General features: G+C 40.9%; 1 protein-coding gene across 1 annotated transcript in view; it reads right to left on the bottom strand.

Moving 5' to 3' along the window:
• The window catches only part of TGM6 (transglutaminase 6), a 78,769-nt gene that overhangs the window by 35,291 nt on the left and 18,705 nt on the right, over positions 1–24,773 (bottom strand). The window contains 4 exon segments of the mRNA XM_060030967.2: positions 4,924–5,097; positions 6,281–6,402; positions 6,681–6,837; positions 21,266–21,590. Coding sequence (XP_059886950.2) covers positions 4,924–5,097; positions 6,281–6,402; positions 6,681–6,837; positions 21,266–21,590 — 778 coding nt within the window.

Genomic DNA, 24,773 nt, shown 5'->3' with positions numbered 1-24,773 from the left:
GCAGTATTTCCAGCCCTACAAGCTCTTCCAGAATCTTTCCACTTTTTATTATGGATTGGGTCTACTTCCCCTCCCTTTGAACTTCTCTGATGAACAGAGCATGTGGCAGAGGTGACACTGGTGACTCCCAATCTTAGATCATAAAGGCAACATGGCTTCCATCTGACTCTGTCTCTTGAGATGCTCCCCCTTGCAATCCAGCCATCATGTTGTGAGGAAGCCCAGGCCATGTGGAGAGGTAGTAGGTAGGTGTTCCAGCCCACAGCCCAGCTTAGGACTCAGCCAACAGCCAGCATCGACCACCAGAAGTATGAGTAAACAAGCCTTCAGATTATCCCAGACTTAGCCTTTGAGCTGTAAAACCTTAGCTTCACTAAGTTGAGCAGAGATGAGTTATCTCTACCTAGCCCTGCCTGAATTGCAGATTCATGAGCAAAATAATTATGGTCATTATTTTAAGCCTTAAGGTATGGGTTGGTTTGTCACACAGTGACTGGTAACAGGAACATACAGCAACTATGTCATAGCAGAAATCACCTGGTTAGGACACTGCCCAGGGCTCTACCACCATTAAATAAATTAATATGTGCAAAGCCCTTGAAACAGTTTCTGGCATATAAGGAACTCTCCAGGAAACACACTAATTTGGCTTTTAATCATTATTTTATTGTCATTATTGAAATTTCAGCTTAAACGTCACTTCCTCAGAAAGTTTTTCTCTGATGCCACAATCTAACTCCCCACCATTTGGGGAGAGGTGGCCTTCCGTTTTATTTTCTTTTTGTCATGTGTCACTAAATTGAATTAACTTATTTATTTACGAATTTGCTTGTTTACTTGTATTTCTCATTTTACTTTTTATACCTTTAAAAATGTATTGAATACCTCTGTATACCACATGGAAGGTAATCCCCATGAGTGCAGGGAACTTGGAATCTGACTGCTCTGTCCTTGCATTGAACAGATCGCAGGTGTGGTGGACATGCAGATGTGCTGTCCAGACTTTCCTTCAGTGAAGGGCTTGTTGCTCCAACTGCTAGAAGTGCTTCCCGCAGATGACCCTCAGCTGTTGGCCACTTCAGGGATGGCCTTGGCTGTAGAGTCGCCAAAAGTCACGCCCCTTCTGAGGCGAATTGGTGACAGATGGAAGCATAGAAAGGCCCAGCTATCTCAGCTAAGCCTGGAACAACTCTAACAGGTCATTCTAGCTTCAGAGCTGCCCGTGGGTGTGCGCCCAGGCTGTCACTGGACCTGCATCATGGGCCGACTTCTCCTCCGGCCCCTTCCTCCTTCTTCCTCCCCTTCCCTTCCTTGGGGGTTGATCCCAAGGTCACCCCTCAGTCAATACCCTGCACCCTAAGCTCCATCTCAGATTCAGCTTCCTGAGAAGCTCAGCCTGCGACAGCCAAGCTTAAGGAAGACAGGGAGTTGGTGTTCGCAGGGAGAGTGAGGTGTCTGGGGCTCCCACAAGGGGAGACCATCTTGGATGACATATGGAGCCTCCCTGCTGACAGGAGTGTGCTTTATACTAAGAGCAGGAGATGACCTCCTGCTCTGGTATCGGGTGCTTAGCAGAGCTCCTTCCACTCTTGGCAAATGCGTAAGAGAAGTGAATGCACAGGGGTGGAGAGAGGGCCCTGGTCAGCTGCCAGGCCTTTATATTTACTCCTGGAGAGATGGGCTGTGAGTCCAGACTCTCACAGCATGACACAGATGTGAGGATCCAGTGGTTCACCATGCTTCTCAAATATTTCTGCCCAAGTACCTCAAAGGGAAAGGAAGGTGAGTTCAGATCCCTGGTGCAAGAAGACAGGTCATGTTTGCCCAGTGACATCAAATATCCTGGAGGGGTGTGTGGGCCCCCATTTGAGAAACTCAGATCTGCATGAGAAATCCAAGGCATAGAGCTCAATCTGGCTGGGGTCTGATTGAGATCAGGACTTGGAATGAGACTGGATCAGGGCTCAGGGTGGGGTCAGAGCTCAGTCTGGTACCAGAGTTCTGTTTGGGACCAGGGTTCAACCTGGGTTCAGGGCTCAATCAGATATCAGGATTGAAGCTCAGTCTGGGGCCAGGAATGTCTGGGGCTGGGTCAGGGCTTGATCTAGGGCCAGTCAAGTCATGGGTTAGCTGTGGTAGGAGCCAGGACTTAGTGTGAGGTCAAGGTATAGGACTTATTCTAGCATCATGGTCATGACTAAGTCTAGGCAGTCATGGATAGTGATGGCTCTATCTAAGGTCATGAGCACAAGCTGGAACCTCATCTGAGTTTCCTTGTGGGGTTTGCTCAGGGCTTGGCCTCAGTTCAAGTCTGGGCTTGATCCTAGGCTTGGTATACCCTGGCATCAGGACTCAGTCCTGGAGCAAGCAGCTGAACCAACATGTTGTTCTGCAGCAGGGTCAGCAAAGCCCAACCTGTGGGCCAAACCTGGCCTGTTGCCTGTTTTTGTAAATAAAGTTTTATTGCAACACATCCACACTCATTTGTCTACCCCTAGTCTATGGCTGCTTGCACACCATGACAGCAGAGTGGAGTAGTTGGAACAGAGACCATATGGTCTGCAAAGCCCCAGATATTTACTATCTGGTCCTTGACAGTAAAAGCTAGCCAACTGCTGTTCTAAAGGCTTCTCTGGCATGTGAAAGCCAGATTATGACCTAACTCAGTGTCAAGAGCTTCCCTGAAGGCAGCATTTAAGAGACCAAGGGGACTTAAAGGAAGCAGGGGGGGGGGCCTGAGTCTCAGGTTGCTGGTGTCGTTTTGGGTCCCCATGGCCAGCTGACTCTAAGGTTTTGCAGTCTTAAACTATGTGTTCTGCCTTCCTCCATGAAGGGCACTATCAAGGTGTTGCCCTATCAACTGACAGGTAATCCCTACCTGCACATTTTTCTTTGCAGCTTCAAAAGTAGCATTTCCATCCACAGTCCCCCTTGGGCTATCTTCGCTCAACGTCCCCACCTATCCCAGTCCTGACCAGGGTATTCTCACTGGCTGCTGCAGTGGCTTCTGCTTTCAGCTGGAGCTAGAAGGACCTGTGAGGCCAGTTTGGTCCCAGTGAAGTGCTACCTCAGCCCAGCTGAGAGGTGTGAGGGCGAGGGGGCTGAACTGGAGCTGCAGCTACCCGGCAGGTGACCCCATCACCTTCAGCTACTTTCCCTTATTCAAATACACACACTCTGACAGGCCATACAAGCTTCAGAGCTGCCCGTGGGGTGCACCCAGGCTTCACTGGGCCTGAATCATGGGCCGATTTCTCCTCTGGTTCCTTCCTCCTTCTTCCTCCCCCTCCCTTCCATGGGGGTTGATCCCAATGTCATCCCTCAGTCAACACCCTGCACCCTAAGCTCCATCTCAGACTCAGCTTCCTTGGAAACTCAGCCTATGACAGCCGAGCTTAAGGAAGATGGGCAGTTGGTGTTTGTGGGGAGAGTGAGGTGTCTGGGGCCCCCCCAAGGGGAGACCATCTCGGTCTCCCTCCTGACAGGTGTGTCCTTTGTACTAAGAGTGGGAGATGGCCTCCTGTTGACTTCAGCCCCCAAGGCTCCTTCCTGTTGCTCAAATTTGAGGAAATGGCTGCCTGCTCTGAACCTCCAGCTGCCCTTTTTATACAGGATCAGCAACCAAAACCTTTGGATGGTTTGGAGAGGAGTCCTGGAGCTGAGGGCCTGACTCATTAAATGCATCCACTCATCTGGATTCTCCAAGCTGTCCCCATGCTGTGTGGAATCATCACAGAAATGTCTTCATTAAGGCTTAGGTCACAAAGGTCATGCAAAAGTCTGTGTGTTTGCCTGACCCCCTTCATGAATTGTTCTCACCTGAGTCATGACCAGGAGACGTCTCACTGCAGATGTGCCTGTTTTGTTGTCGTTCAGATTATTTAAATTGCATGCTTAGTTATAATTCCTTGGCTATCTAGAGCATTTCGGAGCTGATTTCTATGTCTGATGCAATTATCTTCAGGGCCTGATGGTCTCCACTCTTGTCCTGATCCTAGTAGTCTCTGTTCTGCTTTGATGCTAAGAGAGTGATTGTGTGTAGGGTAAGCTGCTGGGGATGTTTTTCAAAGGCAACACTGTTCTGGTTCCAAAGAAGTAAATGAACATTGGGTGTAGCTGGGTTGGTTGTACGAGATCCCTGATGACCATAGCTAGATCAGATTTGGGGCTCTATCCCCAAACTCAGCTGGGCTTGATGGTCCTTCCTCTTTCTTCAGCTTCTTTCAGGCAGCAGTAACCACTCCCTTCCCCACGCGTTCCCCCTCCCCAGCTCCAGTTGCTGGGCCTGTGTCTTCATTGAGGGAAATTCTCCCATCACTTTAAACCCAATGCTTTTCAGGAACATGACTTTGGGGTAAAACTTTGCTGATGTAAATGGCATGCACAAGGGCCCCAGCTCTGTCTCTAGCTTACCCCGTGGCCATAGGCTAGACTGTCCCCTCTGTGTAAGACAGGAGTGTTGAGGGATATTTAGGTGTCAGTGCCAAAACTTTTGGGTTCTCTGTCAGAGCTTGGAGAATATTCTTGATCTTGCTGTGGTCAGAGCATTGAAGAGTTGAGAGACAAGCAAGGATAGTGCAGGGGTCAGCCAGGGTGACGGTGAACTGGCTGGCAGGAGGTGGCACAGCCGGGTGGGCCAAGGTTACTGTGATTCTCAGTCCATTAGTCCATCAGCAATGAGGGTGATGAGATGAAGGTGGTAGTGGCTCCTTATATCATCCATCATTGTCCAAAAGTTTAAGGGTTACTGAGTCTAACACCTCATTTTACATATAGGGACACTGAGGCCCAGGAGGGGAAGGACTTGCCCAAGTTCACAGAGTAGGGCAGAAGCTGAATCAGGACTGGAACCCAGACCTCCTGGCTCCCATATGGGAAGGGCAGAGAGGTGGACAGGAGGAGAACAGGGGACATCTCCTCCACTCTTGGCCCCCCATGGCCCATAATTTGGCTGTGGCCACGTGGATGATCACAAAGACCTTGATGTCTGGGAAGTGGGAGCTGACAAGGTCCACCTGCAGCTGCCGTGGGCCACTCTTGGAGGGGATGATGTTGAATTGGACTGAGGCCCTCTCTTGGGGCTGCAGGCTGGGCACACTGGGGAGATGGGAGAAAGGCAGACCTTCAGCTCTGTCTCCTTCCTGAACCTGGTCTGCCAGTCCACAGCTCTCCAGAGCACTTAGGATCAAGGTCACACCTTGTGGCTTGACATTCAAGCCTTTCAATATGCTTCAGCTTAGTTATCCCTTCTACCACTTCTTGCTTCTTTCAACCAGTCAGGCTAGTCTCCTCCCTGTGCCCTGAACATACCTTACACTTCCCCTCTTCTGGGCTTTTGTCTGGTCTGTTCATCCTACCTAGAGTGCCCTTCCCATTCCAATTACATCTGAGGCCCAGATTAGTTTTCCTTCTTCCAGGAGACCTTCCCTGGCTATACCAGCCATGGAGACCTCTGACTGGGAAGTTCTCCATCCTTCTTGATCCCTGAAAATCTCCTCAATTCATCACTTAAGCCCCAGCTTAAATACCAGCTCCATTGGGGCTTTCCCCTGGTCCCACCCAGTCCCAACTCAAGGGTTATCTCTGAGCTTTTGGACCTTGAGGGTCCATCCCTTTGTACAAATCACACTGTTTTCATTTGAAGAGCCATATATTGCTGAGAGTCCTTCTTCAGGCAGAACCGCATCTGTTCATCTTGGTGTTCCCAACAGTTGACAGGTGGGTCAGAGCACAGGCCAATATGATGAAGGACCAGATGAGTGTGAGTGAGTGAATGAATGAGTAAATGAGTGAATGATTGAGAATAAGTAAATAAATGAGTACACTGATAAATAGAATATGTGTGAATGAATGCATACATGAATGAATGAGTGAATGAATAGGTAAATGAGTGAGCAAATTAAAGAAAGAATGAGTGGATGAATGAACCAGTCAAAACTGAGCTGAGTAGATAAATACATGAATGAATGAGTGAAAACATGAAAAAAAGTGTGAATGAATGAGTGAAGGAGAGAGTAAATGAATAAGAGTGAGTGAATGAATAAGTAAATGGATAAATGAAAGAAAATATGAATGTGAATGAGTGGACAAGTTATATGACCAAATAAGTTAATTATTAAATAAAGAAATGAATAAATGAAGAAAGGCTGATGTGTCTAGGCAGTGGGCTGGTTCCTGGGGATCCAGAATCTCTCCCTCCTCCCCCTGCTGGCAGTGTCTTTATGGCCCATTTTATAAGGAAGGGCTATAAGCAGCCCTCCCACCCCAGGCTGACACTTACTCGATGCTGAGCTGTCCCTGGAGAAGGCCACTGCCCTCCACTATCAGCATACAGTCCTGCACTCTCTCCGAGAGGGGGTTGACCACCATCACTTCCACCCCCACCGCGGCTGGGCCAAGCACCTGGAGGGGCAGTACCCATAAGTCAACTCCCATCCTCCCCATTCTCCCAGGAAACCCATGATCTTGGCTGGGTCAGAGGATGGGGAGTTAAACTTGTCTACCCCTTGCTTCCACCTACCCCATTACTGAGATCTATCATTATATCCATACTCCTGCATCCACACCACTTATTCCAACCTTTGAGAGATGAAGCCAGAGCTAAAAGTACAAACCCCCAGCCTCTGATGCCCTCCCCCAGCTCTGACGGAGGCCTGCCAGGAACAGCTTACAGGAGTCACCTTAATAATGATGAAGTCCTCCAGAGTAATGTCCTTCTCCACCAGGAGCTTCTCTCCCTTGGTGACAAGGTACATGGCAGCCAAAAGCATCTTCTTGTCCTCTGTCAGGTCTTCCTTATATTGAGAGTAAGATATTGCAATTGGGATCTTTTTCTCTGGAAGGGAAAGCAGAGGTGGGAACTGGGAGTCTGATGTTCTTTTTCAAAGAACCTAGAAAAGGAAGGGAAGGCTAAATTCATAGTTATACCCTCTATGATCCTTGCAACCAATCTGAGATAGTAATTACTATCATCAGTTCACAGATTAAGAAAGCTAAGGCTCAGAGAAGGTAATTTCTTGTCCAGTGTCACATAGCAAGTAAATCAAGGCTCCAAGATAAGGTCGGATTCAAATTCAGGCCAGTCAGCTATGATGACAGCAGACTGTCTCTCTAAGAGCTTCTGGAGATGTGTTTAAAATCCCCCCAATCATTCCAAAAGGAAATCTCTCACTCCATCAACAATTTATCCCATCAGGAATTCACTCACTGCTTAATGAGCACCTACTATGTGCTAGTGCAGAGAAGAGGGAGGCCAAAGGCCTACCTCAAGCTTCCAACTCAGTGAGGAGGCCAACTTCCTCACAGCTTCTCCAAATCCTCTCTCCCCATTAAGGCGCAGTTCCAGTCAGGCTCACCAACTGTGGAAAGGCTTCACTGATGCCCTTACTCAATCATCTTGTGCCCTTTGCCTACTGAGCTCCTGTGGTTCTGGCCATTTCCATCTCTCTCTCATCAGCCACAAACAACCTGCCTATGCAGTCCCTTCTTTTTTTTTAAAAAAAAATTATTTATTTACTTGTATATACATTTTTATTTTTGGCTGCTTTGGGTCTTTGTTGCTGCATGCGAGCTTTCTCTAGTTGTGGCAAGCGGGGCTACTCTTCATTGTGATGTGCAAGCTTCTCACTGCGGTGGCTTCTCTTGTTCCAGAGCACGGGTTCTAGGTGTGTTGGCTTCAATAGTTGCAGCATGGGGGCCCTAGAGCGCGTGGGCTTCAGTAGTTGTGGCACACGGGCTTAGTTGCTCCGCAGCATGTGGGATCTTCTCGGACCAGAGCTCAAACCCATGTCCCCTGCATTGGCAGGCAGATTCTTAACCACTGCACCACCAGGGAAGTCGCATGCAGTCTCTTCTTTTGAGCATGGGTCACCACAGGCCATAGGTGATTGTTAGTCACATATATATATTTGACCACTATACATTTTTTTCTTTTAGGTACAACATGTCATTTCCAGTTTGCCCAGGTTCTACCATCCCCTACTGCCTTATCGCTACTGCTTCCTTTATTTCTGTTTCCTTCCTGCCTCCAAAGGCATCTGAGTTTTCAATCTGTGGGAAAGATCCTTAAAGGATTCAAACTCTCTGTTCCCCAAGAGCTTTGCATATAGTTGATGCTTCTTGAATGCCCATAGCTGATCCATGTGTCAAAGTTCTACCATGTTTTTATGGGTTCCCTTAGTCCAGCAGGCCATTACTAGGAGAACCCTTACTACAGTACTAGTAATAATTAATCATTTTAAAAGCTGACTTTTACTGAGGGATTAAAGTGTCTGGGGCACTTGGAAGCACATTCATGGATTAACTCATTTAATCCTTACAACAATCCCATGAGCAAGTATTATTATCCCCAGCTTATAATAATACCAACAATACTGACAATCACTACCATAAATTTAATGTTCATTAGTGGTAGGAATTATACCAAATATTTTATATATGTTATATCATTTACTCCTTGCATGGTGGGAGATGAGTGGTTCTCAAAGTGTGGTCCTGGGACCAGTAGCATCAGCATCTCCTGGGAACTTATTAGAAGTGCAAATTTTAAGGCTCCAGAGTGAAGAACCACCAGATGCTCCCAATTATGCACATGGACAGAGCTTTGGACATTAGTTCAGACCACGGGAGAAGGGAGGAGAAAGACTACTCCTTACAATATTCAGAACAGAGCTCCTTGAAGTTCTGTAGGTCATGGACTCCACCAACAATCTAATAAAAACTGAGACCCTTTTCTTAGAATAAATGTTCTCAACAGCACCATCAACCACTAGATATAACTGAAAACTATAGACTACTTCATCCAACAAGAGCAGAATACACATTCTTCTCAAGCTCATATGGAATATTTCTCAAGAAAGACCGCATTCTGGGCCATGAATAACACATTAACAAATTTAAAAGAATAAAAATTATACAATGTATGCTCTCAGACCACAAGAGAATTAATCTAGATATCAGTAACAGAAAGATAACTGGAAGACTCCAAAATATTTGGCAATTAAACCACACACTTGTAAATAACACTTAGGCTAAAGAAGATATCTTGAAAGAAATTTAAAAATATTTTGAACTAAATGAAAATATAACTTAAAATTTGTGGGATGCAGCAAAGCAGTGCTTAGGTAGAAATTTATAGCACTGAATGCATATATTAGAAAAGAAGAAAGATCTAAAAGCAATAAATCTTAAATTTCCATCTTAAGAAACTAGAAAAAGAACAAATTAAATCCAAAGTAAGCAAAAGGAGAGAAATAAAATTTAGAAAAAAGCTAGATGAGAAATCAATAAAATTGAAAACAAGAAATCTAAAGAGAAAGTCACCAAAACCAAAAGCTGTTTTTTTTTTCAAGATCAATAAAACTGATAAGCCTCCAGCCAGGCTAAATAAGAAAAAAAGAGAGAAGACACAAATTCCTAATATCAGAAATGAAAGAGGGACATCACTATAGATCCCATGGACATTAAAAGGATAATAAAGGAATATTTTGAACAACCTTATGCCCACAAATTTTATAACCTAGATGAAATGTACCAATTCCTTGAAGACAAAATCTGCTAAAAGTCACAGAATAAGAAACACACAATCAGAACAGGTCTATATCTATTAAAGAAATCAATAGTAAATCAAAGAATCAATAGTGAATAACCTTTCAAAACAGAAAACACTGTGCCCAGATGAGTTCAGTGGTGAATTCTACCAAGCATTTAAGGAAGAAATGACATCAATTCTCTACAATCTCTTCCAGAAGATGGAAGTAGAGGGAATACTTCCTAAACCATTTCATGAGGGCAGCATAACTCTAATACCAAAACCAGACAAAGACATTACAGGAAAAGGAAATTACATACCGATATCACTCATGAACATTGATGCAAAAATCCTCAACAAAATATTAGCAAATTTAATCCAACAATGTATAAAAAGAATTCTATACCTCGATCAAGTGGGATTTATTCAGGTATACGAGGTTGCCTCAAAATTCAAAAATCAATTAATGTAACCCATTACATCAATAAGCTAAAGAAGAAAAGTCACATGATCATATCAGTAGATGCAGAAAAAGCATTTGACAAAATCCAATACCTATTCATGATTAAAATTCTCAGCAAACTAGGAATAGCTGAGGAATTTCCTCAACTTGACAAAGAACATCTACAAAAAACTGATAGCTAACAACATACTTAACAGTGAGAAACTCAAAGCTTTCCCACTAAGAACAGGAAAAAGGCAAGGATGTCTCCCTCACCACTCCTTTTCAACACTGGACTGGAAGTCCCAGCTAAGGCAAAAAGACAAAAAAGGAAATAAAAGGTATACATATTTGGAAGGAAGAAATAAAACTGTCTTTGTTCACAGATGACATGATTATCTATGTAGAAAATCTGAAAGAATCAATAATAAAAAACTCCTGGAAGTAATCATACTAATTACTAATTATAGCAAAGTCACAGGATATAAAGTTAATTTACAAAATTCAATCACTTTTTAAAATATACCAGCACTAAACAAGTGGAATTTGAAATTTAAAATACCATTTATATTAGCACCCCCACAGTGAACAACTCAGGCATTAATCTAACAAAATATGTAGAAGATATGTATATACATGAGAAAAACTATAAAAAACTCTGATGAAAGAAATAAAAAAGTAACTAAATTAATGCAGAGATATTCCATGTTCATGGATAGGAAGACTTGATATTGTCAAGATGTCAGTTCTTCCCAACTTGATCTATAGTCAAGGCAATTCCATCAAAATCCCAGAAAGTTATTTAATGGATATCAACAAATTGATTCTAAACTGATTTATGAAAAGAGGCAAAAGACCCAGAAGAGCCAACAAGCCAACACAATATTAAAGGAAAAGAACATCAGAGGATTAACACTCCCTGACTTTGACTTACTATAAAACTACAGTAATCAAAAGAGTGTAGTATTGATGAAAGAATAGACAAATCAGTGGAACAAAATAGAGCCCAGAAGTAGATCCACACAAATATAGTCAACTGATCTTTGATAAAGGAGCAATGGAGAAAAGATTGTCCTTTTAATAAGTGGTGCTGGAACAACTGGATATCCACACTAAAAAAAAGATTCTAGACACATATGTTATACCCTTTACAAAAATGAAATTAAAATGGATCATAAGCCTAAATGTAAAGTGTGAAACTATAAAACATCTAGACAATAACATAGGAGAAAACCTAGATAATATTGGGTATGATGATGACTGAATTTTTAGGTACAATACCAAAGGTATGATCCGTGAAATAAAAAATTGATAAATTGCACTTTATTAAAATTAAAAACTTCTGCTCTGTGAAAGAACTGTCAAGAGAATGAGCAGGTGAGCCACAAACTGGGAGAAAATATTTGCAAAAGACACATCTGATAAAAGACAATTATACAAAATATACAAAGAACTCTTAAAATTCAACAATAAGAAAATGAACAACATGATTAAAAAATGGGCAAAAGATCTATACAGACACCTCACCAAAGAAGATGTACAGATGCATATGAAAAGATGCTCACATCATACATCATTATGAAATTTCAAATTAAAACGAGATACAACCACATACCTATTAGAATTACAAGAATCCAAAACACTGACAACACAAAATGTTGGAGAGGATGTGGAGCAACAGGAACTCTCATTCATTGATGGTGGGAATGCAAAGTGTTACAGCCATTTTGGGATACTTTGACAGTTTCTTAGAAAACTAAACATATTCTTATCACACCATTAGCAATCATGCTGCTTAGTATTTACCCATATAAATTGAAAACATGTTCACAAAAAAACCTGTACATGGATGTTTATACCAGCTTTATTCATAATTGCCAACACTTGGAAGCAATTAAGGTATTCTTCAGTAGGTGAATGAATCAATCAACTGTGGTATATCCATATAAAGGAATACTATTCAGTGATAACAAAAAATGAGCTATCAAGCTATGAAAAAATCATGAAGAATCTTAAGTACTTATTTCTAAGTGAAAGACACCAATCTGAAAAGGCTACACACTGTATGATTTCAACTCTATGATATTTAGGGAAAGGCAAAACTTTGGCGACAGTAAAAGGATCAGTGGTTGCTAGGGGTTTGAGATGAGGGAGGGAGAAGTGAATAGGTGAAGAACAGGGAATTTTAGGGCAGTGAAACTATTCTGTATGATACTCTAATGATGGATACATGTCATACATTTGTCAAAACCCACAGAATGTACAATACGGAGTGAACCCTAATGTAGACTATGGACTTTAGTTAAGAATAACATGTACCAGTATTAGCTTGTCAACTGTAACAAATGTACCACACTAATGCAAGATGCTAATAATAGGGAAATATAGGAGGTGGTGAGGGGTATATGGGAACCCTCTGGACTTTCTGCTCATTTTTTCTGAAACCAAAACTGCTAAAAAAAAGCCTATTAATTTAAAAAATTATAAATTTTAATAAATTATTTATATTTAATAGCTATACAATTTGTCTTAGTAATTCCATTTTTGTGAATGTATTCTAACAAAACAGTCCAAAATCTAGATCAAAAAAGGGGAATTTTTTTCACCAAGATGTTTACTTTAGTGCTTTTTAGAAATAGCAATAGCTGATAGCTACCCAAAAGAAGGGAAAAGATGAAATAAATCACCATATATTTGTTTACAGATTATACATCCATTCAAATGATGTGAATGAAGAGCTTATTAAAAATATTTAAATTATAATGTAATATGAAAGGAGCAGGGCACTAATGAGTGTTTGTGATATCATTAGAACTGTTTTTCTTTTTTCTTTTTTTGGCAGGCTTTTACAAACTGCCAACAAACACATGAAAGAATGCTCAACATCATTAATCATTAGAGAAACGCAAATCAAATCTACAATGAGATATCATCTCACACCAGTCAGAATGGCCATCATCAAAAAATCTAGAAACAATAAGTGCTGGAGAGGGTGTGGAGAAAAGGGAACACTCTTGCACTGCTGGTGGGAATGTGAATTGGTTCAGCCACTATGGAGAACAGTATGGAGGTTCCTTAAAAAACTACAAATAGAACTACCATATGACCCAGCAATCCCACTACTGGGCATATACCCTGAGAAAACCATAATTCAAAAATGGTCATGTACCAAAATGTTCATTGCAGCTCTATTTACAATAGCCCGGAGATGGAAACAACCTAAATGCCCATCTTCAGATGAATGGATAAAGAAGATGTGGCACATATATACAATGGAATATTACTCAGCCATAAAAAGAAACGAAATTGAGCTGTTTGTAATGAGGTGGATAGACCTAGAGTCTGTCATACAGAGTGAAGTAAGTCAGAAAGAGAAAGACAAATACCAGATGCTAACACATATATATGGAATTTAAGAAAAAAAAATGTCATGAAGAACCTAGGGGTAAGACAGGAATAAAGGCACAGACCTACTAGAGAACGGACTTGAGGATATGGGGAGGGGGAAGGGTGAGCTGTGACAAAGCGAGAGAGAGAGGCATGGACATATATACACTACCAAATGTAAGGTAGATAGCTAGTGGGAAGCAGCCGCATAGCACAGGGAGATCAGCTTGGTGCTTTGTGACCGCTTGGAGGGGTGGGATAGGGAGAGTGGGAGGGAGGCAGACGCAAGAGGGAAGAGATATGGGAACATATGTATATGTATAACTGATTCACTTTGTTATAAAGCAGAAACTAACACACCATTGTAAAGCAATTATACCCCCAAAAAAAGATGTTAAAAAAAACCTAATTCATTGATTAATCAACTCCTTAATATTTGTTTGATAATTTCTGAGTGCTAGAAAATGCGTGCAAATTTTTCATTCTATTCCATAATAACTTCGTGTTAATATAAATAGTGCATTAATTTATATAACATGGAATGATACAGCACCATATATCCAAGACAATAGGAAGCCCAGTTTGAGAAGCATACACAAATATATTTTGATGTTCCTAATATCTTAAACATTATATAGAATGTGTATGTGTGTGTGTGTATTTACTGTGTCTATGTCTCTATCTGTGTGTATATTTGACTGAAAGCAAATTGATTATAGATTTTGGTGACCATACATAGAACCAAACATTTTAACAGATTCTTTTCTTTTGTTTAATTTTCCTTTTTTAATTAAAAAAAAGGAAATTTTACTGGACTTATATTCTGTAATATCTTTTATTTTAATAAAAATATAAAGACCCTATTTTGGAACCAAAAAAAATTATTTATTTTGCTGCACTGGATCTTAGTTGCGACACATGGGATCTTTGTTGCCACGTGCAGGATCTTTAATTGTGGCATGTGGAATCTTTAGTTGCAGCATGCAAACTCTTGGTTGTGGCATGTGGGATCTAGTTCCCTGACCAGGGCTCAAACCCGGGCCCCCTGCATTGGGAGCACAGAGTCTTAGTCACTGGACCACCAGGGAAGCCCCAGAACTGTTTTTCAAAAAGCAACAGGCATTAAAAATTTGGAAGGAAAACGTTAACAATTTGTAGGTGGGTGGCAGGATCATAGGTGATCTTTCCCTTCTGCTCTCTAAATCTTTAATGAATATGTATTATATTTTTTTTGAATTTTATTTTATTTTTTTATACAACAGGTTCTTATTAGTTGTCCATTTTATACATATTAGTGTATATATGTCAATCCCAATCTCGCAATTCATCACACCACAGCCCACACCCCCGTCACTTTCCCCACTTGGCGTCCATACGTTTGTTCTCTACATCTGTGTCTCTATTTCTGCCCTGCAAACTGGTTCATCTGTACCCTTTTTCTCAGTTCCACGTATATGGGTTAATATACGATATTTGTTTTTCTCTTTCTGACTTCACTCTGTGTGACAGTCCCTAGATCCATCCACATCTCTACAAATGACCCAATTTCGTTCCTTTTTATGGATAATATTCCATTGTATATATGTACCACATCTTCATTATCCAATCAGCGGTTGATGGGGATTTAAATTGCTTCCATGACCTGGCTATTGTAAATAGTGGTGCAAATGGACATTGGGGTGCATGTGTCTTTTTGAATTATGGTTTCATCTGGGTATATGCCCAGTAGTGGGATCGCTGGGTCATATGGTAATTCTATTTTTAGTTTTTTAAAGAACCTCCATACAGTTCTCCATAGTGGCTGCATCAATTTACATTCCCACCAACAGTGCAAGAGGATTGCCTTTCCCTACACCATCTCCAGCATTTGTTGTTTGTAGATTATCTGATGATGCCCATTCTAACTAGTGTGACGTGATAATCATTATAGTTTTGATTTGCATTTCTCTGATAATTAGTGATGTTGAGCAGCTTTTCATGTGCTTCTTGGCCATCTGTATGTCTTCTTTGGAGAAATGTCTATTTAGGTCTTCAGACCATATTTGGATTGGGTTGTTTGTTTTTTTAATATTCAGCTGCATGAGCTGTTTATATATTTTGGAGATTAGTCCTTTGTCCATTGATTCGTTTGCAAATATTTTCTCCCATTCTGAGAGTTGTCTGTTCGTCTTGTCTGTAGTTTCTGTTGCTTTGTAAAAGTTTTTAAGTTTCATTAGGTCCCATTTGTTTATTTTTGTTTTTATTTCCATTATCCTAGGAGGTGGATCAAAAAAGATTTTGCTGTGATTTATGTCAAAGAGTGTTCTTCCTATGTTTTCCTCTAAGGATTTATAGCGTCCAGTCTTATATTAGGTCTCTGATCAATTTTGAGTTTATTTTTGCGCATCATGTTAGGGAGTGTTCTAATATCATTCTTTTAAATGTAGCTGTCCAGTTTTCCCAGCACCACTATTGAAGAGACTGTCTTTTCTCCATTGTACTTCCTTGCCTCCTTTGTCACAGATTAGTTGACCATAGGTGTGTGGGTTTATCTCTGGGGTTTCTATCCTGTTCCATTGATCTATATTTCTGTTTTTGTGCCAGTACAATATCATCTTGATTACTGTAGCTTTGAAGCATTATCTGAAGTCAGGGAATCTGATTCCTCCAGCTCCGAATTTTTCCCTCAGGACTGCTTTGGCAATGCGGGGTCTTTTGTGTCTCTGTAGAAATTTTAAGATTTTTTGTTTTAGTTCTGTAAAAAGTGCCATTGGTAATTTGATAGGGATTGCATTGAATCTGTAGATTGCTTTAGGTAGCATAGTCCTTTTCACAATATTGATTCTTACAATCCAAGAACATGGTATATCTCTCAATCTGTTTGTTTCATCTTTAATTTCTTTCATCAGTGTCTTATAGTTTTCTGCATACAGGTCTTTTGTCTCTCTAGGCAGGTTTATGCCTAGGTATTTTATTCTTTTTGTTGCATTGGTAAATGGGAGTGTTTCCTTAATTTATCTTTCAGATTTTTCATCATTAGTGTACAGGAATGCCAGAGATTTCTGTGCATTAATTTTGTATCCTGCAACTTTACCAAATTCATTGATTAGCTCTAGTAGTTTTCTGGTGGCATCTTTAGGATTCTCTATGTATAGTATCATGTCATTTGCAAACAGGGACAGTTTTACTTCTTCTTTTCCAATTTGTATTCCTTTTATTTCTTTTTCTTCTCTGGTTGCCATGGCTAGGACTACCAAAACTATGTTGAATAATAGTGGTGAGAGTGGGCATCCTTGTCTTGTTCCTCATCTTAGAGGAAATGCTTTTAGTTTTTCACCATTGAGAATGATGTTTCCTGTGGGTTTGTCATATATGGCCTTTATTATGTTGAGGTAGGTTCCCTCTATGCCCACTTTCTGGAGAGTTTTTTATCATAAATGGGTGTTGAATTTTGTCAAAAGCTTTTTCTGCATGTGTTGAGATGATCATATGGTTTTTATTCTTCAATTTCTTAATATGGTGTATCACATTGATTGATTTGTGTATATTGAAGAATCCTTGCATTCCTGGGATAAACCCCACTTGATCATGTTGTATGATCCTTTCAATGTGTTGTTGGATTCTGTTTGCTAGTATTTTGTTGAGGATTTTTGCATATATATTCATCAGTGATATTGGTCTGTAATTTTCTTTTTTTGTAGTATCTTTGTCTGGTTTTGGTATCAGGGTGATGGTGGCCTCATAGAATGAGTTTGGGAGTGTTCCCTCCTCTGCAATATTTTGGAAGAGTTTGAGAAGGTTGGGTGTTAGCTCTCTTCTAAATGATTGATAGAATTCACCTGTGAAGCCATCTGGTCCTGGACTTTTGCTTGTTGGAAGATTTTTACTCAGAGTTTCAATTTCCTTACTTGTGATTGGTCTGTTCATATTTTCTATTTCTTCCTGGTTCACTCTTGGAAGGTTATACCTTTCTAAGAATTTGTCCATTTCTTCCAGGTTGTCCATTTTATTGGCATAGTGTTGCTTGTAGTAGTCTCTTAGGATGATTTGTATTTCTGCAGTGTCTGTTGTAACTTCTCCATTTTCATTTCTAATTTTATTTATTTCAGTCCTCTGCCTCTTTTTCTTGATGAGTCTGGCTAATGGTTTATCAATTTTGTTTATCTTCTCAAAGAACCAACTTTTAGTTTTATTGATGTTTGCTTTTGTTTCCTTTGTTTCTATTTCATCTATTTCTGCTTTAATCTTTATGATTTCTTTCCTTCTACTAACTTTGGATTTTGTTTGTTCTTCTTTCTCTAGTTCCTTTAGGTGTAAGGTTAGATTGTTTATTTGAGGTTTTTCTTGTTTCTTGAGGTAGGCTTGTATAGCTATAAACTTCCCTCCTAGAACTGCTTTTGCTGCATTCCATAGGTTTTGGATCGTCGTGTTTTCATTGTCATTTGTCTCTAGGTATTTTTTGATTTCTTCTTTGATTTCTTCAGGGATCTCTTGGTTATTTAGTAACGTATTGTTTAGCCTCCATGTGTTTGTGTTTTTTACCTTTTTCCCCTGTAACTCATTTCTCTTCTCATAGCATTGTGGTCAGAAAAGATGTTTGGTATGATTTCAATATTCTTAAATTTACTGAGGCTTGATTTGTCACCCAAGATGTGATCTATCCTGGAGAATGTTCTGTGTGCACTTCAGAAGTAAGTGTAATCTGCTGTTTTTGGATAGAATGTCCTATAAATATCAACTAAATCTATGTGCTCTATTATATCATTTAAAGCTTGTGTTTCCTTATTTTCTGTTTGTATGATCTGTCCATTGGTGTAAGTGAAGTGTTAAAAGTCCCCCACTATTATTGTATAACTGTCGATTTCCTCTTTTACAGCTGTTAGCAGTTGCCTTATGTATTGAGGTGCCCCTATGTTGGGTGCATATATATTTATAATTGTTATATCTTTTTCTTGGATTGATCCCTTGATCATTATGTAGTGTCCTTCCTTGCCTCTTGTCACATTCTTTATTTTAAAGTCTATTTTATCTGGTATGGGTATTGTTACTCCAGCTTTCTTTTGATTTCATTTGCATGGAATATCTTTTTCCATCCCCTCACTTACAATCTGTATATGTCCCAACGTCTGAAGTGGGTCTCTTATACACAGCATATATATGGGTCTTGTTTTTGTAACCATTCAGCGAGCCTGTGTCTTTTAGTTGGAGCATTTAATCCATTTAAGGTAATTATTGATATGTATGTTCCTATGACCATTTTCTTAATTGTTATGGGTTTGTTTTTGTAGGTCTTTTTCTTCTCTTGTGTTTCTCACTTGGAGAAGTTCCTTTAGCGTTTGTTGTAGAGCTGGTTTGGTGGTGCTGAATTCTCTTAGCTTTTGATTGTCTGTAAAGCTTTTGATTTCTCTGTCGAATCTGAATGAGATCCTTGTTGGGGACAGTAATCTTGGTTGTAGGTTCTTCCCTTTCATCACTTTAAATATATCATGTCACTCCCTTCTGGCTTGTAGAGTTTCTGGTGAGGATTCAGCTGTTCATCTCATGGGAGTTCCCTTGTATGTTACTTGTCATTTTTCCCTCGTTTTCAACAATTTTTCTTTGTCTTTAATTTTTGCGAATTTGATTACTATGTGTCTTGGCATGTTTCTCCTGGGTTTTTCCTGCCTGGTACTCTCTGTGCTTCCTGGACTTGAGTGGCTATTTCCTTTCCCATGTTAGGGAAGTGTTTGACTATAATCTCTTCAAATATCTTTTTGGGTTCTTTCTCTCCCTTCTCCTTCTGGGACCCCTATAATGCAAATGTTGTTGCATTTAATGTTGCCTCAGAGGTCTCTTAGGCTGTCTTCATTTGTTTTCATTCTTTTTTCTTTATTCTGCTCCATGGCAGTGTACTCCACCAGTCTGCCTTCCAGGTCACTTATCCGTTCTTCTGCCTCAGTTATTCTGCTATTGTTTCCTTCTAGTGTATTTTTCATTTCAGTTATTGTATTGTTCATCTCTGTTTGTTTGTTCTTTAATTATTCTAGGTATTTGTTATTTAATTCTTCTAGGTCTTTGTTAAACTCTTCTTGCATCTTCTCGATCTTTGCCTCCATTCTTTTTCTGAGGTCCTGGATCATCTTCACTACCATTATTCTGAATTCTTTTTCTGGAAGGTTGCCTATCTCTACCTCATTGAGTTGTTTTTCTGGGGTTTTATCTTCTTCCTTCATCTGGTACATAGCCCTCTGCCTTTTCATCTTGTCTGTCTTTCTGTGAATGTGGTTTTTTTCCCACAGGCTGCAGGATTGTAGTTCTTCTTGCTTCTGCTGTCTGCCCTCTGGTGGATGAGGCTATCTAAGAGGCTTGTGCAAGTTTCCTGATGGGAGGGACTGGTGGTGGATAGAGCTGGGTGTTACTCTTGTGGGCAGAACTCAGGAAAACCTTAATCCGCTTGTCGGCTGATGGGTGGGGCTGGGCTCCTTCCCTGTTGGTTGTTTGGCCGGAGGCAACCCAACACAGGAGACTACCTGGCTCTTTGGTGGGGCTGATGGCGGACTCTGGGAGGGCTTATTCCAAGGAGTACTTCCCAGATGTTCTTCTGCCTGTGTCCTTGTCCTCACGGTGAGCCACAGCCATCCTCTGCCTCTGCAGGATACCCTCCAACACTAGCAGGTAGGTCTGGTTCAGTCTCCTATGGGGTCACTGCTCCTTTCCCTGCGTCCTGATGCGACCACTACTTTGTGTGTGCCCTCCAAGAGTGGAGTCTCTGTTTCCCCTAGTCCTGTCAAAATCCTGCAATCAAATCTCGCTAGCCTTCACCGTCTGATTCTCTAGGATTTCCTCCTCCCATTGCCGGACCCTCAGGTTGGAAAGTCTGATGTTGGGCTCAGAACCTTCACTTCAGTGAGTGGACTTCTGTGGTATAAGCGTTCTCCAGCTTGTGTGTCACCCACCCAGCAGTTACGGGATTTGATTTTATTGTGATTGCTCCCCTCCTACTGTCTCACTGTGGCTTCTCCTTTGTCTTTGGATGTGAGGTATGTTTTTTTGGTGAGTTTCAGTGTCTTCCTGTCTATGATTGTTCAGCAGTTAGTTGTGATTCACGTGCTCTCACAAGAAGGAATGAGCGCACGTCCATCTACTCTGCCATCTTGCTCCTGCTTTCCCCTACGTAGCTGTATTACTTTTAATATGAAAAAAACCAGGAGAAAGTGTATGTTAATTAACATTTCCTTGTGAAGTGTTATTTTGTGATTTAGACTGTGTGAAAAATAAGTGACAGAAAAGCAAAAAGTATGTGACACCTCCTTCACATACTTTCACATCCTGTCAAAACACACAAGGTTTCACTTAGCTGAAACTGGTTCAGAGGAACAATGTCTTTATTTAATCAAATCCTTCAGAATGTATGTGCTGGTGGGGCAGGGGAGAGAGAAAGACAGGGACAGAGGAAGAATATGGGAGGAAAGGGGAAGGGAGAGGACTGAGGGTGGTTGTGGGTTGTAGCTGATGCCTGCAGAATTCTTGGGACAGGGCCTGCCACATGTAGGCACTTAATAAACATCTCTTACTGGTCCATTCCTCTCACACCAAACACCTGGAGCCAGATGAGCTCTGAAATTTGTTGGATTTTAGAAAGGTAACACAGGGCATATTCCACATACTATGAAATGCTCCCAGCAGGTATTTATTCAGTGTGTGAATATTCATACTAAGTGGGAACACCTGAGCATTATATGTTTGCCACTAGATGATTGTGTACTTTTATTACTATCTTCATTATTCAGCCCCTCTGAACCTCAGTTTTCTCATCTGCAAATGCTCAGAAATATCCCTTTCTTTCCTGGGAATGAATGTAGGATGCCGTGAAGTCTGCCCCCAACCCCAACCCTCCTGGAAAAGGAGCTGGGCCAACCAGGTCCCACCCAGCTGTGGTGTTCTTATCCTCTTCTGGCCCCAGCTTCACTGCATGGGATTCGTGCAGGATCTCTGCCACCGGCTTGTGGGTGTAAAATATGGTGACTTGGACCCACTGGACCCAGGATGTGAGGTTAGCCAAGCAAAGGACCAGCCTCAGGTCATGGCCCAGCACGGGCGGCTCCAGCACCTTGAACTTTCCAGTGATGCTGGGCTTATTGGCAGGCTCCAGGAGGTCTTCATGCCAGAGACCATGGCTGCCCACACTGTGGACCTGGGCCCTCCTTCCAGAGGCTTCCACTCTTAACAGCTTCTTCATGGTCTTGCTGTACATCTATCTCTCCTTCTGGGATCCTGCAGGGCATCGGACATCATGAGACAGGCATTCTCTCCTCTGCCACCTGTCCCAGGGCCAGCTCTTCTTATTTTCCCTTTTCTCTAGGTAAAACCACCACTCGATCCCCACTTTAACTTACCATGGCTGTCAGAGGTCTCAAATTGGAAGCTCAAGAGCCATATGCAGACCTCATCCATATGCATTGTGTTTGATTCTGGACTATTTAAATAAAATTTTAATCAGTTGCCAACAACTTCAGGTTAGTAAATTTCACATAACATTATAGATGTGTAGCCCCTCTGACAGCTGGATCTGAAGTCTCATATGATAATGATAGCTGACACTTTTGTAGACTTGCTATATGCCATACACACATATGTATATATACACACACACACACACATATATATATATATATTTTTTTTTTCCTAGGAGGAAGGTACTATATTATCATCCCCATTTTACAGATAAAGAACCCAAGGCACAGAGAAGTAAAGCAACTTGTAAGGGAGCTGGAATTTGAACCCAAGCAGTCTGGCTCCAACTTCCATATTCTTAATCATGCTCCCTTCCCACTCTCTACATGGCAGTTATAGTCTAGAGCTGAGTAAGGGGTGCTCTCTCTGGAAGGGAGTGTACTTGCTTGTTCTCCATGGTCTCCACCTGTAATTCTCCCACTGGCCTGCTGCACTCATGGCTTGCCATCTGCAAGCTCCTGAAGACATGTGAATTTAGGAAGCCTGATCATCCACTTACCCTGTTGCTAGCACAGACTTCTCTCTCTCTTTTTTGATCTCCAGATCAATACACAACCTGACAACCCCCACCTCACCCCCAGGATGTGCCACAGGTGCCTCCAACCCAACCAAGCATGCCATCTTCTGCCTGGCAGTATTCCCCATTTCAGCAAACAGCTCCATCATTCACCCAATATACAAACTGGAAACTGGATGTGTCCTTGACTCTTCCCTCATCTTTACCGCTCACAGCTGATGAGACAGCAAGTTCTGCCAGCATCCTCATTGATCTCTGGAATCTTCCCCCTCATAGAAGAATAGGGGGAAGAATCTTAGAATTCATAGAAGAATTCATAGAAGAATCATAGAAGATTCTATGAATTAGATTCTATGAATTCTAATGAATTAGATTCTATGAATTAGATTCTATGAATTCTAATGAATTAGATTCTATGAATTAGATTCTATGAATTCTAAGAATTCATAGAAGAATCATAGAAGAATTCATAGAAGAATCTTCCCCCATTCTTTTCCCCTCATACCACTGTACAAAACGTCTCACCATCAGATCAATTTGCCACCAGGTGACTGTGGACTTTTTCTTACTATTATCATTACCCAGTCCGTCCCAGTCTCAGTTTCCCATCTATGAAGTGAGGACAAGAGGTGCAAAGGCTAGGCCCCAAGCACAGTGCTCAAGAATGCCCCTCCCTTCCTGAGGACATGGGCTGTATGCCCACTCTAGTCCTTTTTCCACCCTGATCCTTCCAAGATCCAACTCTGATAGTTCTGATTCCCTCCTTGAACCCTGTGCTGTGCTGCTTCTCAAACGTTCTCCCAAGTACCTCTCTACTGTGTGACCTGGGCTTGAAGGGACACATGTGGACCTACAGGTTCTTTAACATATCATGTTTTATTATTAAAATGTATGTGAATTGTTCATTCTATTCCATAATGTACTCATAATATATTTTTACTAAGAAAATGTTTCATTTCCCTGCTAAAACTTCTAAAGTCAGTTTCTCAGGGAGGGCTTCTCTGGCCACCTGATTTTTTAAAACAGCTTTATTCAGATATACGATAATTCCATAACAAGCAATCCACCAGTTTAAAGGTTACAAGCCAGTATTTTTTAGTACATTCATAGAGTCGTGCACTCATCACCACAATCTAATTTCAGAACAATTTCTGTCACCCCAAAGAAACTCTGTAACCATTAGCAGTCACTTCCTGTTCCTCCCTGCCCCACCCATAGCCCTAGGCAACTGTTAATTTAATTTCTAACTTGCCTATTCTGGGCATTTCATATAAAGAGAATCATACAATGTGTGGTCCTTTGCGACTGGCTTTTTTTTCACTTAACATAATATTTTTAGGGTTCATTCATGTTGTAGCCTACATCAGTACTTGATTCCTTTTTATTGCTAAATAATACTCCATTGTATGGACAGACCACATTTTATTTATCCACTGACAGATGTTAGGGTTGTTTCCACTCTAGCTATTTTGAATAATGTTGCTATGAAGGTTCATGTACAAGTTTTTGGGTGGATTTTTTTTTCCATTTCTTTTGGGTGTATACCTAGAAGTGCATCTGCTAGGTTGTTATGTTAACTCTGTGTTTAATATTGTGAGGAAGTGTCAAAGTGCTTGCACCATTTTACATTCCCACCAGCAATGTACGAGTGTTCCAATTGCTCCACAATCTCACCAACTCTTATTGTCTGTCTTTTTGCTTATAGCAGTTCTAGTGGATATGAAGTGGTATGTTGTTGTGGTTTTGATTTGCATTTCCCTGATGATTAATGATGCTAAGCACCTTTTCATGTTTATTGGTCATTTGTATATTGTCCTGGGAGAAAGGTCTTTCAAATCCTTTGCCCATTTAAAAATTGGGTTATTTATCTATTTATTACTGAGCTATAAGAATTATTTGTATATTATGGATACAAGTCCCTTATTAGATACATGATTTGCAAATATTTTCTGTTCTGTGGGCTTTTCTTCTTTCTTGATGGTGTCATTTGTAGTACAAGTTTTTAATTTTGATGAAGTCCGATTTATCAATTTTTTCTTCTGTCATTTATGCTCTTGATGTCATATCCAAAAACGTTCTGTTTAACTCAAGCTCATGAAGATTAACTCCTGTTTTCTTCTAAAAGCTTGTAATTTTAGCTCTTCGATATAGGTCAATGATCCATTTGAGTTAATTTTTGTGTACTGTGTGAATGTAGGAGGCCCATTTTATTCTGTGCATGGGGATAATTAGTGGTCCCAGCACCATCTGTTGAAAAGACTGTTCTCATTCTTTCCCCACTGAATTGTCTTGGCACTCTTGTCAAAATCAATTAAACATAATTTTAAGAGTTTATTTCTGGATTCTATTTCATTGATCTATATGTCCATTCTTATGCCAGTATCACACTATCTGGGTTATTGTATATTTATAGTAAGTTTTGAATT

The sequence above is a fragment of the Delphinus delphis genome, chromosome 15, assembly GCF_949987515.2.
Source record: "Delphinus delphis chromosome 15, mDelDel1.2, whole genome shotgun sequence".
NCBI classification, from domain to species: Eukaryota; Metazoa; Chordata; class Mammalia; order Artiodactyla; family Delphinidae; genus Delphinus; species Delphinus delphis.
Note: the sequence above shows the minus strand (reverse complement) of the source record. Positions and strands in the feature narration are given on the sequence as shown.